This window comes from Mesoplodon mirus, assembly GCF_964341445.2.
Source record: "Mesoplodon mirus genome assembly, chromosome: 9".
Classification (NCBI taxonomy): Eukaryota; Metazoa; Chordata; class Mammalia; order Artiodactyla; family Ziphiidae; genus Mesoplodon; species Mesoplodon mirus.
In genome coordinates, this window is record NC_138985.1 from 17,612,137 (window position 1) to 17,631,556 (window position 19,420).

The following is a 19,420-nucleotide window of genomic DNA, read 5'->3' on the forward strand; positions in this document are numbered from 1 at the left end:
GTAGTAAACAAAAGTATTTTTAAAGCAAAACAACTTCCTTTCATAAACAAACTTCAAGCAAAATCCTAATTATTTTTTCTCTGGATTAGCCTTTATGGCCACTAACTGTAGGGAAATTACACTGTCTCAGTTTGCCTGGGTCTATCCCAGTTTTAAAATGGAAAGTCCCGTACCAGGCAAACCCAGATGGATGAGCTTTCATCACATCAGGGACACAGACTCTAAAATATTTTCATATCACAAGGTGAATTCCCACAATTGCAGCTGATACAGATAGTATTCTGTATCAATGTATTTAAGCCCCCACCCACATCAAAAACATGACAATAAAAGTTCTATCATAATAGAACATTTGACTAAAACATTAGAGAATTTTATTTTTTAGCATAATAAGCAAAACAGTATAACAATGATACATTAATTCCTTAATACATTACCAGAATTCCAAGGTTAAGTTTTCATGAACTATCCCAAATTCACTTCTCAGAACCATAAAACCTTGCTCCAATCCCCAAGTTTCAAAAAAAAGTTGGGGTCTGTGTCCCCATTTTGTACTCATGATCTGACCTTCTTTTCTCCCAAAAGTTCCTAGCCTCTCCAGTACTGAGAGAGCTAAAAGTTGAAATCTGACTCTACAACAATATTTAGGTTTTAGATGTTTAGATATACTAAGAGTACTGCAACAGGAAAATTCGTCATCACTATGCATTTCTGTAATGCAGTCTAACAAAGCTAAAAATATCAAGTTGAAATTTAGCAAATTTATGAGAATTGATATCAATTCTGTTATGTGACTCTGAGTTTGTGGCTTCAGTTTTGGATCTGCAAATGGTCACATGAGTTTTTGAGAGACCTCAAGACCATTCAGTGAAATCAAACACCTTCTATTGTAAAACACAAATTTACGAGTGCTTTGAAATATTCATTTGACTTACAAGTCACATTAGGTAATATTTCCACTTCATACAAATAAGTAAATTTTCTGTGCCTCAATCTTCTGTCTTGTTTAAACTTAGATAACTCATCTAAATCGTTAACCAGTTCTAACAAAGCCAGAATCAAGAAAGTCTTTGCCATCCAGCTGGTTCATTCTACTACATCAACTGAATAATTTGGGCAGTGACTCAATTATCAACTAAATAATTAGGGCAGGGAGGAATGTTCAGTGAGGGAATCCTTCCAAAATACTAAGCACAACAGAATTTATGAGCTCTCGCAAAGAAATGGGTACTTTAAACATACTTTTTTTTTTTTTTCTTTTTTCCCTCGCGATACGCGGGCCTCCCACTGTCGTGGTCCCCCCCGTTGTGGAGCACAGGCTCCGGACGCGCAAGCCCAGCGGCCACGGCCCACGGGCCCAGCCGCTCCGCGGCATGCGGGATCCCCCCGGACCGGGGCACGAACCCGCATCCCCGCATCAGCAGGCGGACCCCCAACCCCCGCGCCACCAGGGAAGCCCTAAACATACTTTTAAAGCAAAAGTCAAATGCATATATGGTCTACCGGACTCTTTTTCCAAGAGAGTATGTGCAAGAACTAAATACATGCATACAAAAGATACACCAATAAAGAAAGAATGCTCTTTAATATGAATGTTAGGATTTAGGAGTCAGAGACAATCTACTCTGAGGAAATGTAAAGTCTGAAATTATAACAGTTTATTTAACAGGCAAAAACATGAAATAACTCATTTCTCAAATAACTGAAATAGATTTTGGAGTTCTACCTACTGCTTGCCACGCAATTCAAATAACTACTTCCATTCTAAAAAACAAAAAAACAAAAACCCTACTATAAACAGTATTTAACTATAGAGAAGGGATAAATACAATTAATAATTAAAAAAACAGAACTAGTAGGACCTCCCTGGTGGCACAGTGGTTAAGATTGCTCGCTCCCAATGCACGGGGCCTGGGTTTGATCCCTGGCCAGGGAACTAGATCCCACATGCATGCCACAACTAAGAGTTTGCATGCCACAACTAAGGAGCCTGCCTGCTGCAACTAAGGAGGAGGCGAACCGCAACTAAGGAGCCCTCAAGCCGCAACTAAAGGAGCCTGCATGCCACAACTAAGACCCAACACAACCAAATAAATAAATAAATATTTTTTTAAAAAACAGAACTAGTTATTAACAAGTTTAACATTCAGCCCTCTTAGAGTAAAATTTCTGTGTTTAAATGTTAAGTAAAAACATGTATCGTTTAGTAACAGAAAAAATGGGTAAAGCTTCTTGGGTGGTAATATTAAAGACAAATGACTTATAACTTAAGTACTTAACTAACTTTGATTTAACCAGATGTTGCTATTTTAGGTTCGAATGATCATTTCCTTGATTGAAGAGAACATTACTGACCTAGCCATCTCATTTCATTCAAATTACACCTTTACATTAATTTCCAATTTTACAAATGTTGTTCTTTGTTTACAAGTAAAATAAAATGAAATACGTCTAAATATTAGAAATTTTAACACAATAGACTAAATTAAAACAAATTTGACTTTTCCTCCTCTCCTATGTCTATTTTGATGCTACCTAAAAGGAGGCTATATCTTTTGATGATTTTTTAAAGTATATCTTATTAAAATTCATAAATATTTCAAAGGATATTTGGGAGAAACTGAATTTTAAAGAGTAAAGTAATACAGACTCTATTTGTTGGACTATAACCTTAAATATGGTATTTGAATCTTCGTAGTTCTGGTCACCTCATGGCAAAATACATATATACTATATGTAAATTCACTTACACACATAATTTGCTATAATAAAAGCACAATTCTCTCCCCTTTTCACCAAAATGTGCTAGAACTGTAAAGTACATTCTGTTTGTCCACTATTAAAACCACAGATAGGGGGCTTCCCTGGTGGCGCAGTGGTTGAGAGTCCACCTGCCAATGCAGGGGACACGGGTTCGTGCCCCGGTCCGGGAAGATCCCACATGCCGCGGAGCAGCTGGGCCCATGAGCCATGGCCGCTGAGCCTGCGCGTCCGGAGTCTCTGCTCCGCAACGGGAGAGGCCACAACAGTGAGAGGCCCGCCTACCGGAAAAAAAAAAAAACACACAGATAGGGAATTCCCTGGTGGTCCAGTGGTTAGGACTCCATGCTCTCTCTCTGGCAAGGGCCCGGGTTCAATCCCTGGCCCAGAAACTAAGATCTCACAAGCCATGCAGTGCAGGAAAAAAAAAAAAAAAAACCCACAACACAGATATATTCCACTAAGTATGGTCTCTATATAAATTACATATACTTAGCTATCAGGTTTAAAACAAAACAGCAATTTTCTTCTAAGATATTCATTCTCCAAATATTAAAGATAATAATCTGATGACTCAATAGGATGGATATAAATAAATTTAAAACTAAATTTTAAAAATTAATCAAAATCTTAGCTTGTGAAAGTAATCTGAATTTTAAAATACAGTATAACTCAATTAAAAAACGGGCAGACCTGAAGAGACACTTTTCCAAGGAAGACATACAGATGGCCAACATGCACATGAAAAGATGCTCAACATCACTAATCATCAGGGAAATGCAAATCAAAACCACAATGAAATATCACCTCACACCCATCAAAATGGCTATCATCAAAAAGATCAAAAATAAATGCTGGAGAGGATGTGAAGAAAAGGGAACCCTTGGACACTGTTGATGGGAATGTAAATTGGTATAGCTGCTATGGAGAACAGTATGGAGTTTCCTCAAAGAACTAAAAACAGAACTACCATACGATCCAGCAATTTCACTCCTAGGTATATATCTGAAGAAAATGAAAACACTAATTCAAAAAGATATATGCACCCCAATGTTCATAGCAGCATTATTTACAATGGCCAAGATATAAAAGCAATCCAAGTGTCCAACAACAGATGAATGGATAACAAAGATGTGGTATATACACACAATGGAATACTATTTAGCCATAAAAAGAATGAAATTTTGCTATTTGCAACAACATGGATGGACCTGGAGAATATTATGCTATGTGAAATAAGTGAGACAAAGAAAGATTAATACTGCATATTATTACTTATATATGGAATCTAAAAAGTAAAATGAATGAATATAACAAAAGAGAAACAGACTCACCAGATACAGAAACAAACTAGTGGTTACCTGTACAGAGGGGGAGGGGGAAGGGGGAGGAGGGAGGAGCAAGACAGGGGCAGGGACTTAAGAAGTACAAACTACTATGTATAAAGTAAATAAGGTACAAAGATATAATGTACAGCACAGGGAATATAGCCAATATTTTTTAACAACTTTATATGGAGTATAATCTATAAAAATTCTGACTTTGTCACCTGAAACTAATATATTATAAATCAACTATCCCCCAATTAAAATAAACACACACTGTAATGTAACTTTTAATTATATACCATTTAATACAACTTTCTAGATTAATAACCCAATACTTGAAACATATACTAAATCAGTTTGAACCATTAATTTAATGTTTCAAAAATGGAAAACTACACATAACAATGTATTCAAATTCAAAAAGTATATACTTCTTGATGAAACATACAGATACCATTTAAGTTGTTAAAAAAAATTACAAGAATATAATCCACACACTTTTCACAAAAAAGTAAACAGTACACCTTGATTTATGTGATACCTATTATACGGCAATATTATATAGCAAATAATCCAGTTTCCTCTATTACATGGAATAAAAGTAAATCTATAATAATCATAAGGAAAAAAGCCTCAATTCTCCAAAAATAATCTATCCAACAATTACAACTCAAAAGCAGTGGGATGGGAGAAGGAAACAGATAAAAGTTGAAAGAATCTCTAAATAGTCAAAATTACTGTCACAAAGGCCATGATTCACACAAGGATACTCTTCTTACATATATGTTTCTACACCAGGCATAATTCTAACTAACATCTAAAATCATAAAGGATAAGAAACCACAAGTTTAGAAGAGGAAGGAGGGGCAAGAGGTGAGCACAGCTGCAGCTCCCCTAGGTCATCAATATTATAATATCATAATGACAAGCCTAGACTGAAAATAAAGAGATAAGTTATGTTGTATATGCTCAGGAAAAGGATAAATCTTGGTCCTTACAACTGTATGCTTCCATTATCTAGAAAAACCACTAATCTGAAAAATGTCACATCCTGATGACGCTTGACATGAAATTACTGTATTTGCTTCAGTAAACATTCATCACACTATCAGTTTTCTGATGCAGTTAAAAAATTAAACTGGAAATACCAAAAAATGTCACTGTTCTAAAACATATCCTATATGCTTCCTAAAAGGGAAATGTAGAGTTACAAAGAGGACACATATTGTTCCTCCCAATTTAGGTATACTTCTCAAAAAAACACAATAAGGGCCTCCCTGGTGGCGCAGTGGTTGAGAGTCCGCCTGCCGATGCAGGGGATACGGGTTCGTGCCCCGGTCTGGGAGGATCCCATATGCCGCGGAGCGGCTGGGCCCGTGAGCCATGGCCGCTGGGCCTGCGCATCCGGAGCCTGTGCTCCGCAACGGGAGAGGCCACAACAGTGAGAGGCCCGCATACCGCAAAAAGAAAAAAAAAAAAAAAAAAAACACAATAAAAGACAGAAATGATACTTATTCATATATTTGCAAAAGCTGTTGACAGATGTAACATTTTTAATTTAAACCTCCCCTAGAGTCTCCCTACTCAGCAAAAACCCTACCACCATCATGACTGTGTTTTAACAGTTCCCTTCATTTATTCTCTATAAATGTTTTAAAGTGGGGGTGGGGGAGACTGGAGAGCAGGAAATAAAAGACTTCTTGAACACTCTGCCAGTAAGTGTCAATAACAAAATCTCAGAAGTTTTGGTTAATGGGAAAAGAACTGTTACATTACGTTTAAACTAAACCCTATTCATTTTTCTTCACGTAAATAATCTTTAAAAAACAAAAACAAAAAACACAACCTTATGATTCTGAGTTTGGCTTGCTACAAAGAAAAAAGTAGCCTTTATGACAGGAAATACATTGCCAAAAGTAAATCTATAAGTCTCAATACTACTTTCTCTTATTTTACTTATAAAAACTGCTGCACCAAGGGAAGCAAATATGGACACATGCAATTCAAAAAACCATGAGGCATGACTCACTTGAAATAATGCTGTTTCCCAAAATGTATTCCCTGATATGTCAGTCCCTGAAGAGAGGATTCTATAGTCCAGTAAGTTTGGAAAACTCTTCCTATTTGAGAGGTTCACCACACACTATTAAAGGCTAGGTTCTGAGAAGTCTCACAGTAAACAAACATAACTTATTTGGCCCAGTATTAGACAAACTATTTTGACTTTAAAACCTGTTTTTCTTATTTACTTGTTTTCTTTTAGTATACCTATCAACATCCCAAGATAGTAAAAATTCCACAGAATATGTTATAAATACTTTATACTTTATACAGTATAGTTATCCATAATAAGTATAGAAGATATGATAGATGCTTCTAGCAAGTATCATCATTAATCCAAAGAAAACACAAAAACAGGACAGTTATTACAGCAAAAAATTGAGGGGGTGAGGGCAGAAGAGGCTATTGGTTCAATTCTGGTGAGCTTTTTGGGGGGAGGGCAAGAGGAAAGAAGGGAGTCTCGTATTTTAGAAAACAAGACCAGCTCACCACATTCCTACTGAGGCAATCTGAACATTGAACAAAAATAAGTGTGCCACAAGGGGGAGCCATTCCCCATCACATCTGGCATATCCTTTCAAATTAAAACATATAACAAGAAATAACATATAATCAACATTTCAAAAATATCCATATAACTATAACTAAAAGAATAAAACTGTTATTAATCATTTTAAAACTAGTACAAAAAGGAAAAAGTCTCTCAATTAAAACATCTGGTACCTGCCATAACAGATCAGTTCAAAAGCATTCAAGTAGGACACGACAAGCACAACTGATCAAAATGAAAATTCAGTACAAAGGCTGGCAGTGGTCAAAGATGGTATGTCAAATCATCTTTATTGGCCTAGCATGGTGAATGACCCCAGCATGAATTCAATAAATGTTAGTTCTCTCCCCTCATTTTGCAGAGAGGCAAGGCTAACAGAGCCAATCAGATTTAATAACTGTTTCACTATTAAAATATCAGCCATTTAATTATAAGTTAACACTTGACATAAGTTATTTGCTACAAGCAACTCAGAACCAGGCTAAAATAAAAAATATTATTTAGAGTTTGGGGGAGGGAAAAGGGTGATTAGAAGATAATTGCCCCAGTTTTCATGTTCTCACAGTTCTTACTACAGAGTTTGGAGTGCATGCTGATTAAATATTGCATGGCAAGACAGAAATCTCAATTGTTTCTTGACAGATAAAACTCCTGTCTTACTTGCCTTTCTGTTTCCCTACCATCAAAGGCACAGGAGAACGATCAATGTCCAAATGAGTATTTGAAGAAAATAGAGATGGTAGAAAATCTAAGACAGATGTGGATGAGTGCAAATGGCCAAAAACTCTTCCCAAGCATGTATGCTCCCTTCTGAGCAATGTGACTGTGTCACTCCTATCATCAAGAAGTGAATCTGGGGCTTCCCTGGTGGCACAGTGGTTGAGGGTCCGCCTGCCGATGCAGGGGACACAGGTTCGTGCCCCGGTATGGGAAGATCCCACATGCCGCGGAGTGGCTGGGCCCGTGAGCCATGGCCACTGAGCCTGCGCGTCGGAGCCTGTGCTCCAAAACGGGAGATGCCACAACAGTGAGAGGCCCGCGTACCAGGAAAAAAACAAACAAACAAACAAACAAAAAGAAGTGAATCTGGGTTTGGCCTCATGACTTCCTTTGGCCAATGGGACATCAGCAAACACTAAACAAGCAGAGGCTTGCCCTCTTTCTGCTCTATGAACCCTGCAACTATCAACATGTGTACAAGCCCAGGCTAACCTGCTAAATGATGAGAAAAATGTGATTATCACCCCAATCGACATTGCGTCAAACCGCCAGACAAATAAGCGAGGCGTCCTAAGACCCAGTGATTGGCAAACCATCAGACGTGATTGAGGCCATCCGGCCCCTAGGTGAGCTGACAAAGACTGTCCAGAGAGTCCAACAGATTGTGAGAAAAATCTTTAAGCCACTTAGTTTTGAGGGTTTCGGTTTGATTTGCAGCAAAATAACTGATACAGATAGGTTACAAACTTTCTACGAAAACCCATTTCTATTCTCAAATAGAATTTTATTTCATACAGTTTGATTGATATTATACCACTAACATCAGAAAAATGACATGACCTACAAGACAATATATAATTCCACCATGTCTTCAGATTCTTCAGGCAATCGGCAGGGATATAGATGAAGACGAAAAATAGAATTATGCAAGTAAAAAGAATTCCAAAATCAAAGAACAGGATGTCTTGATCCTTTTGTCAGTATTCTGTGTGTGTGTGTGTGTGTGTGTGCACGTGCATGTGTGTATACATATACACACCCATACACGCACAAAAAAACTCAAGTTAACATGTTTCAAGGATAAAGGCTAAACAGATGCAAAAATGAATTTCTGTGAAAACTACAGAGTATTATCACAAAGATAAGCATTATCACTATAAAGATCATAGAAACAGCTACATCTTACCTATACTGTCCTCTTTTAGTTTCTACAGAATTTAGGGCAAACTCTTTTCGCTGCTCTGGTTTTAATTAAACAAACAAACAAAAAAAAACTGGTCTGCAGAAAACAACTTCCTCAGTCTTCTAAGCTCTTAAAAAAACAAGCAAAGTAAAAATCCAGTTTGGGGAAATATCAAATGACCAGTTCAGGAAAGCTTTTCGCTAGATACTCCTCTTCATACCATAGGAATGGCTGGATCTGGAGGATACTGAGGTAAAGGCACATGGACCGTGCACAGGCAGCTTCCTGCCACGAAATCTAAAGCTGCAGAACTAAAAGCAGTCCTTGGGCTTCCCTGGTGGCACAGTGGTTAAGAATCCAGCTGCCAATGCAGGGGACAGGGCTCAAGCCCTGGTCCAGGAAGATCCCACATGCCGCGGAGCAGCTAAGCCCATGCACCACAACTACTGAGCCTCCGCTCTAGAGCCCGCGTGCCACAAAGACTGAAACCCGCACGTCTAGAGCCCACGCTCCACAACGAGAAGCCACCGCAATGAGAAGCCCGTGCACCGCAACGAAGAGTAGCCCCCGCTCACCACAACTAGGGAGAAGCCTGCGCGCAGCAGCGAAGACCCAACACAGCCTAATTAATTAATTAATTAATTTTTAAAAAGCAGTCCTTGCAGCAGATCACATAGATACGGGGCCAGAGCCACAACTGGTAACAAAGAGGATGCATCTGCCTAGAGTTTCTTCTGTGCCATACGTATTATCCAAGAACCCTAAGAGGTAATGGCAACCAGGGTAGGTGGCTCTTCAAGGACCTGAGACCCACAACCTAGCCACACATTGGCATGATTAACAAGTCCCAGCATCATGTTGTATTTAATAAAAGGAAGCACGGATTTCATGTTGTACATACTGCACAAGTTAGGATGAAAATTATCATTTAATAAAAAATTAATAATTCCTAACCTTAAAAGCTATCTGAAAAGCAAATGTAAGTATTGTGACATTTAAAAGATGTCGGAAAAAACTTGCATAGTATGGCAGCAGAAAGTTTATGATACAGTGGAAACAAATCACATTGGAAGTCAAGAGGCCTACCATAAAACCTAGCACTTAGGAGACGTAATAAATGAAAAACGAATGATCTAATACCAAAGGACTTTGGGCAATTATTTCTTCTCTCACCGTTCCCTCATTGCTAAAATTAAATTGTAATGAAGAGTAAATGAGTTATTCCATATAAAGTGCTTAGAATAGTTCCTGGCAGTCAGCACTCAATAAACAGTAGATACTATCACTAGATGCCAGTCTAGTTCCACCACTAAACACGGGTGTAATCTCAGACACATTACTAGCCACTCTGAAATTCTATAAAATGACAGGGCTAGTGACAGATGCTGTACACCTCCCTTTCGGCTCTAAAAAATACTTACATTCCAATTCTCAAACATGTTACATAGGCAATAAGTGCCCCCCCCACACACACATTAAAATTTTAAATACCAGCATATTTTCCAGACTTCAGTATATTACACAATATACACCAAATATACTGTGGGGTGGGGGGTTGGTATGAGTGGATGTTACTGCATGTCCAGACTATCATTTAAGGTGGAGACTATAACTTGAACACATATCAAAAAAAGAAATATACTCAAAGTAAGGAAAAGAGACCTGGATGAAGTTTAAGGAAATTCTGTTCTATTCCTGGCACTGTTGCCAACCTTAAAACCCTAAGTTACTCCTATCTACATTTGTTTAAATTGAGAAAGGTCGGGATAGATGATCACTAAAAGATCCCTTAGAAACTTTCTTCACTTTTTTCCTCTTTCCAAACTAGAATGTCAATTATTACTTACAATACAGAAAGTTTAGCACAAATAAATGTGAAAATTGGCTGATCTTTGACCTAAGCAGTCTCTGCTCTGAGAATGAGTAACAATGCACCAGACTTAGATGGGCCTACATTCACTTCCAAGAGCCAGTGGACTGGATTCTGCCTCTGCTTTTAAAATAATCTATATTCTACAACACAGAGAAGGGTAGGAAATAGAAAGCAGCTCAATATATGCACTGGTCTGCTCATTTTCTCACATAATCACATACCTAACTGATAATTCCTTTGTATCACAATATATTTAATAGCCAACATTTATTCAGCACCTTCCACATGATGAATCCAATGCTAAGTAAGCATTAAAGCATTACTGCATAAAGCAAGAAGACAATTTTAAGTGATGTTCAAGTAAGAGAACTATTGTATGGACTGGAAAAATACATAGCGAAATTCATTTCACTTCCAAAATAAATCCACGGTAAAAAGGACAACAGAATCTTAATTATTTCACTGATTTTCTTTCAAAAAAAAATACCACAGATAAATAGAAGCTGAAATTTAACCTCTACCGTTCACATCAAGAAAGTAATTTATTCTTAATATTCCAAAAAGGTTTCATTATATTCTTTTTATTTTAAACCTATAGCAAAATGAGGAACAAAGAACAGAAACTTGCCTAAAACATATAATTAAAAGTTAAAATAAAAAAACTAAAACCTCTTACCTGAGCATGAAAATTGGACATAGTTGTTGTCTCTATATCCTTCTTTCCCAATATCTCCATTTTCACTGGTGAATTGGGAAAATTAAATGAAAAGTAGTCTAAAAAATCAGGTAAATAAGTAGCTGCCCCATGAACAATACCCATTACATAGAAAGCTGCAGAGTTCTCATTTTCACTGAACACCAGACCCACAAACTCTTCTGCAAACCTCTCCATCTCCACAGGAGACAGGTGGGAGAGTTCATTGCTGTAGGCGTGGATAACTGATGCACCTCCATTAGGCTGGTGCTCAATATGAATGAGCTGTTTGAACTCCAAAGTGTCCAACCTTTTGAGGTTGTTCTGAACCCGTGGCTCCTTTAATGAGACAAATGGAAACTCACTGTTCTCTGGAATTTTGGAATCATAGTTCTTGGTATCCAAATTCTTTCCACTGTAATCCTTTATGTTATCATTTAGGATGCCTTTGGCTTCTTGATCTTCAACATCAGACAGCAATCCTGAGCAGATGGTTTGAATAGATTTGCTATACATTTTTGGACGCTTCCGTTTTTCATTCTCTTTGTGTTTCTTTTTCTTCTTCTTCTTTGCCTTCTTAATTTGTAAGTCTTCCACACTTGTTTTTGGTTTCTCCTTCCCACCTGTTGGGAAACAGTTTTTTTGAAACTCTGTATTTTAGTTTCTTTAAAAACCATGCTTTAGGAATTGTTTTATAATAAATAAGCAAAATTCACTCAGAATGAAGTTTATATTTGGGACTTGTTTCACACAGTATTGATAATCATAATTTAGTCAGGATCTTTCCCTCTCTCTCCACACACACAGGCACACACACACAGAGGAAGCCTTAAGACAAATTATGCCTAGAGTGCATGGTACCATTCTGACCTGTAGCAGATGCTCAATCAGTATTTACTGAAGTAACGAAACGAATGTTTTAGAAAGCATAATCTTCAAATTCTAAATATAGAAAGTCAGAAATGGAAAGCTGAACAAAAGTCAATATGAACAATGCCCTGCAGATGTTTCCCATCGATATATATCATTTTTACTTTAAATTCTTAAAAACTGCATATAGGTGTCAAGACTTACAAATCATAAAAGGAGAAAAATACTTGCATAGTGTATCAGCAACAAACATAGAAATTCCTTAGCTTTTTACCATATGTCCTCCTTCGTAAAGTACTCTTTCATCCAAAATGGGCTATGTTAGATCTACTAGAGTCTACAAAGTTTCCAGTGAAGACCTAACAAGGTACCATAAGAGATGACAAAATTAGAATCATTTATCATGTCCTAAGTACAAATGATATCCATGTACTGGTAAAGAGAGAAATTTTAAAAAAGAAAGAAAGAAAGAAAAAGACATGGGTCATAGTAAGTTTATATATTAATGAGTTTCTGTAACCAAAGGCAAGTAGACCCTGGGCTAAGTAATTCAGAAATCCAAAGAATAAAAGATTAATACACAGAGGCTATACAGCTATAGAATTTAAGTGTACATATATAAACACAACATTATCACAGTTTACTTATTTCTATACGATAAGAAAAATAGAAAAGAGTAAACATCCTCACAAGAAAATATTATGCTTCCTAAGATAATATGAAAAAAGCTATTAAGAACAGTTGAGGAAAGAAGGCATTCACTGTTTCCATCTGTTATTTCACTTTTATAGATAACCTGTCATGAATTAAGTTTTCTCAACCTGCTTCTTTAGCTTAATTCTTCCATCCTCACATATCTCTATTACTCTTTTCTGTCTCTGGTGCATGAGATGTCCTGCCTACTTCCCCAAAATAAGTCCATCCCACCAACTCCAAAACCCTTGCTTAAAGTTCTCTATCCTCTTCTTTTGACCATCAAACTTCTTATAAAAAACTGCAATGCCCAGTGCCTTCCCTTTATTAACTGACCATTATTATCCCTTAAATTCTAGGTCCGCTTCCAGTCTACTCAAATTTACTTTCCCAGAATGTTCATATACCAAATCCAATGATATTCTCTCAAATCACTCTTCCTGATCTCTCCAATGTTTTATGTAATTACCCAACTCATCCTTATTTTTTACTTCCATGATACTACTGCCTTAATTTTTGGTCTAAAAGCCTCATGACTATCTCTCATCCTTAATGAGGGAGCCATATTAATCATTCTATACGTTTTATATATTGCTTTGATCATGTTCATCCCTTGACTCAACTGCTTTCAAGGGTTCTCAAATACAACCTCTTCAGTCTGGAATCCAGAGTCAATGCCCTCAAGTACGCCATGCTCTGGTCCAATTTGCACTACTTACAATTTCTTATGAAACATACCTAGTCCTACTTTATCTACTACTGGCAAAGGCATTTCCTTTCCCTAAAATATCCTTGCCCTGCCTAGTACTTACTACTGAACTCTTTCTTACCCATCCTTTAAAGACTACTCGTACATCATCTTCTTCATTTTGTTTTCCCTCATCTTTGTAGTTGGAACTGAAATCACTTCACTCTAAATTCATGTTATTATATATTCTATATCTATGAATATATATGATATGGTCATATAAAGTTATTATTTTTTCATTCATAGGATGCCTGTATAATATATGTCCTTCAGGATACTATATGAGTGAAACAAATAACTTTGATGAATTCAGAGTGAAACACTTTTTTTCACCAATCATCAAATCCCTCCTGGCATCTAGTACACTGCTACAGATGAACATTTAATGACTCCATGAATGCAAAGAATTCTCTCACCAACAGACTACCTGAAGTTTATAGGTTTTTTCCCTGTCTCCCATTCAGTCAGTTTTTCACCATATGAATACTATCACTAAATCCTAACCCTGAAACAACAACCATAAATATTCTCTCAAGTTCATAGCAATTCTTGAAAAAGGAAAGTTTAATGTTAATAATAAACTATCTCTTCTAAAAATTCGTAAGTATGCAATGGAGACCAAATTGGTATCATTATGAAAAGCAAAACTAAAAATCTGTCAGCATTATTGATTACGCAGGTTTGCAAAGTCATAAAATGCAACCCTTAATAAAGTGTTAATTTTCGAGTCTACATGTAAGTAGTTTTAAAATATATTAACAAATTCATACTTGCTACCCAGGTATAAACTATCAAAACATCAGATTCAGGTTAAAATCTTAGGAAAAAATTAATAATAAAAAGTTAAAACAGGGAGTTAATCAAAATGAAAGATAAAAGAAGTTTATATTCAATATATGTAAGTAAAATCCAAATGAGTCAAGCAAAAAAGACAGTAGTGTATTAAAAAACAGGACTTAAAGTTTAACAGGCTTAGGTATAATTAATAACTAAACTGGAAATACATGTAAAATTGTACAAATTAAATGGTTTGCCAAAATAAGCAGAATTTCATTTGAATGAAAATATAAGCTTAATATCCTATTATATTTACAACTAACACATTTTTTAAAGTTAAAATAGTAAATATCCAGTCATATTACTTTAAAATAAAATAGGTACAACAGTCTATCTATTTCTTAGTCACAAGGATGGATGAAAACAGTAGTAGTATAATAGAAACTGAAAATTACAAACTAATAAGAAATTAGTCAAGAGACTGTTATATTGAGCATCAAGTAATTAAACTTCCATGACAAACTACTCTGTAATTAAATACTAAAGTGAGCACAGTGTGCAGAAAAGAGTTAAACATAACACACCTGAGGCTGCTACCCTTAGGCCTGCTTGCAAGGGTGGCCTCTGGCTGGTATCTGAGAACTTGTATTTTGGGAAGGTTACTACCATTCCCTGATAAGAGTGGCTCACTGTACCTAAACTGTTTGTGCAAACAATATGGTTTATGTTGAACACCTGTTTTCCTTCTGGAATTTTGCTACATGCTACACAGGGGGTGCCTATGTGACCAGCTCCCAGTAGAAACCCTGACTATTGAGTTTCTAATGAGCTTCCCTGGTAGACAACATCTCACATATTTTATCACAATTCACTGCTGGAAGAATTAAGTGCATCCTTTGTGACTCCACTAGGAGGGGACTCTTAAACCTTGTACCTAGCTTCCTCCAGAAATCGCCACATGTGCCTTTTCTCCTTACTAATTTTACTTTGTATCCTCCACTATAATCAATCACAGCCATGAGTACAAATTTATGCTGAGTCTTGTGAGTCCTCCCAGCAAATCATCAAACCTGGGGGTAGTCTTAGGGATCCCCCCTCAATGGGTACAGGTAAAATGCATTCTTTACATTTAAATCAAATCAAGGCACTAGCCTTTACTAGGTAATTTATTTTTAAGTTTTATACAATCTCTCAGTCATTTAATGTCTTGGAATGATACATGAAATGCAACAGATACATGTAGGAAATTTTTAAATACTTAAGGAGATAAGATCATTTTGAATACTGATGTTTTTCTCTTATACTAAAAGGTATTTAAAGTACATATGTACTCTAAATTCATAATTCTTCAAACAGAGCCCAATAAATCAGAACTGTAGTGGTTTTTTTTAAAGGATCCTGGTGAATACCCAAAACGGAAAGAACTGCTAAGTAATTTGGACCCTCAAAAAGTATAAAAGTATAAGGTTGATGGGAGACCCTCCCCCCAAAGATCCACAGACATATGCACAGTGGACCTCAAACACACACTCATACACACACACACACCAAGTAGACACACACATGCACAGATAGCCAAAGAGAGAATCTGACAAAGAGAAATGGAGACACACACACAGTCAGAAGAAAGAGGCGCTCATACAGAGACAGAAAAAACCACACACACAAACAGATAAAAAAACCAGCATGAGTTGTTAATGGCAAATTATTTTTTTTAAATCTTTAAAAATCACAAAATCACTGGAATTAATTTCCACTCCTAACCTTAGTATATTTTTAGTGTTAATAAAGGAAAAATAAAGGTTGCCCAGAAATACTGGATATGATTTCATATCTAATATGGGAAGTTATATATATATTATATATATATACATATAAAATTCCATTATCATACACAGAAACAAAGCAGTAATTAGTTTAGCTATTTTCAACCTTTGGTCTTTGGGGAATGACTCCTTTTTTGGCACAGCAACATCTTTGTCCTCCTGTCATGAATTACCTACCTGTGACCTTTAGTACACTTCCAATAACCTTGAACACTGGCTTCTTTTCAACCCCTTTCTACCTGCTCGCCAGCAAGCTTCGCTGATATGTTATAATGATAAAATTTACTCTCAAGAATATTATAATCATAACATCCATGTTCTCACACCTTATCAATAAACAACATAAAATGGCTGAAACACATAAGTATACTCAGAAAAAGTAGTTGGTAGATATTAGATATAAAAGGATGAGCTAAATAAGCTTATGTTTCAAACATTATTTGCTTCTAATAAAGCAAACTCCTATTTTATCAGTGAAAAACATTTACAACATTTCTGCATTAATAAAACATTTCTGGCATGTATATAATCATGTATATATTTCTAGTCATAACGCAGTTTTTAATGAAAATGTGGAAGAAATAAGACTGGTGTGGAGTAAGAGTTAGTTACTTTATTTTTTTCCCTCTTTTAAAAAAAAATTTTTTTTTTTTTTTTTTTGGGCCGTGCCCCGCAGCATGCGGGATCTTAGTTCCTGGACTAGGATCAAACCGTGCCCCCTGCAATGGAAGCACAGACTCTTAACCACTGGGCCACCAGGGAAGTCCCATGGAGTAAGAGTTAGCATCTACTGTCAGATATTCAAGTGTCATCACCAATCGATCAATGCCTGCGTCTGCCATAGCTTGCAATGTTAGCATTATCAGAAGGAGAAAATTTTAAGGAGAGAATAAAAGTTGAAAGTCATAAACGAAAAAGGGACATAAAGTAGTAAATAATAGGATACTTACTGCCCCCACCTAACTGATTCTCTTGTTGCTCCAGGACACCAATAACAAAGGATGCCTTTCCCTGATCATAAGGTTCACTTGGGAAATGGCCGGCCACACAAGCAAACAAATTGGTTTTGCCGGATAGTAACAATAGCTAACCCTTACTCAGTGCTTACCATGGGACAGGCACAATTTCTCAAATTAATCATGTTTTTATTCATTTAATTATCTATATACTACCCACTAGGAGGGGAGATAGTTTTGTCATTGTTTTTAATCACAAGAGTTAATCTTTCATATGTGTTTATAAGTAACATTCAGAGCTATTTATTGAATACCTGTGGGCTAGACAACTGTACTTGGCACTTCCCCCTTACTTTACCTCATTTAATCTCCGCAACCATGTAAGACAGTAACTAAATTATTATTTACCTCCAATTTACAGTAAATAGATTTTCCTATGGTCATCCCAAAGGCCACCAATTTATTTCCAAATCTATCTCTTTTTTTTTCCCTCTATCATCACTAGGTTTCAGTTTAGCTCGGTTCAAAATACCTCTTAAATTTTTCACTTACTTCAAAGTCAAGGTTACCACTGTATATTACTGGAAAATCTCCACTTTTTAGGTTATTTAAAATTCTACTTGCATATGTAATTTCTAGGTTCACATACTTCACATTAATGGTATGTTAGGAATCTAACATTCAACCAAGTGACAGGAATTTACTGTACTGTACAAATCACTGTACAAACGGATAACAAAATGACTATGTGACTAAAACCAATAAAAAATGACTATTTGACTAAACCAAGAGGGTAAAGATAAGAAAACATTTCAAGTGTTAATCATTAGCTGCTGTGGAGCAGTAGTGTGATTATACTGCTGCCTCAAAGGCTTACAGTCTATTTAGACAACACAGATAACACACACTGGCAAAAAAAATAGAACAAAAGGACCATGAGCATTCACCAAGTAGCCATCAACTTAAGCTCTGACATGTTTCTTCAAGGTCAAAATCAGTTTACAGAAAGTAAAGTTCTGACAAGTAGAAAACAGAGCTTAGACAAAGTGCCACCAAAGAGCATCTGGAAACATGGCACAGAATGGAATGAAAGTATAGAATCTAATACTGTTTACCTTAAATCATATACATTAACCAGTACTTTCACCGCACCTAGAGTGCTGCGGCCTTTTCTCCCTTATGGGGATAGAAAGGCTTTTCCACACATAAATTCAATATGAAACGAATCAAAGTCGACGTGTTCTGATCCACTAATTATTAACCTGATGAGGCAGCCAATGAATCTGCTAGCTATCTAGCAACCAAATGCCACTGACTCTTCTTACCTTGCTATCTGAGTGAATTTAAAACTATCCTTCTATCACAAATTCTCTCTGGAAAAGTTCAGGTTTATTGACAGGGTTTATATTATTACCTCACCATCCACCCCTATGTATAAACAACAACTAAAAATAGTTGTAATGAGAAAAAAACAGGGAACAAAAAGAGGATATTCTTAAGCATGCAAGAAACATACAGTAAAACGGGACACCTTCTTATTTAGCTCAGAGTAAAATGCTCCCTCTAAATCCCAGACTATGCTATGGTGATTATCATCAAATATTGGTAAGATCACTTCCTCCACCCTACCCATCATACTAAAAATTTCTTTAGCCTTTTATTTTAGATCATCTAAATATGGATAAAGACTAGTAATATAAACACAGAGTTAGATAACCTATTTTCAAATAATTTAAGGAACCTAATAATTACCTTTACTACTTTCTAATAACTCACTAAATAAATATACTAAAGACATATTACTACACAGATTAGAAAACCCCACTACTATATTTACTTTTCATAGTCTGACCACAAATGTTTATTCCCAGCAAAATTCAGCACCAAATAACATTTCTTATTTTAATCACTAAGCCAATACATATATACTGAACAATATAACACAGTACAACTGAAATCACTTAATATAAACTTACTTTTCAGCAAAATCTTTACTTCTCCATTTTCTTTCTTGATCTCATTCATTATTTTATGCTTCTTTTTTTCTCTCTCCTTTTCTTTATCTCTTTCTTTAATTTTGTCTTTGATTTTATCTAAAAGACAAAATAAATATTTAAAACTATTTTAAAATTTTATTTTATTCATGAACTACAGTGAAATTTCTAGAATTACAACACACCAAGAAAATCAGAATGAAAAACAAACATGCCTTTTTTTCTTTCTCTAAGGTTTTAGTCATTTATAAATTTCCTTTCATATATTGAACACTGGAATACATAATACCTCATAAACTATCAAAATTTATCACAACACATTTTATTCTAAAGATTATTCTTTACATACTTCATATCCAATACAGCATCAAACTAACTTCAAATCAC

The 19,420-nt window shown here is 35.9% G+C and overlaps 1 protein-coding gene across 1 annotated transcript in view; it reads right to left on the minus strand.

Annotated features, from left to right (window-relative positions):
- RSBN1L (round spermatid basic protein 1 like) overlaps positions 1-19,420 on the minus strand; it is a 66,502-nt gene that overhangs the window by 15,525 nt on the left and 31,557 nt on the right. Inside the window, exons 2-3 of the mRNA XM_082632641.1 lie at positions 19,016-19,132; positions 11,152-11,792 (exon numbers count right to left, since the gene is read on the minus strand). Coding sequence (XP_082488767.1) covers positions 11,152-11,792; positions 19,016-19,132 — 758 coding nt within the window. The remainder of the gene's footprint in view (positions 1-11,151; positions 11,793-19,015; positions 19,133-19,420) is intronic.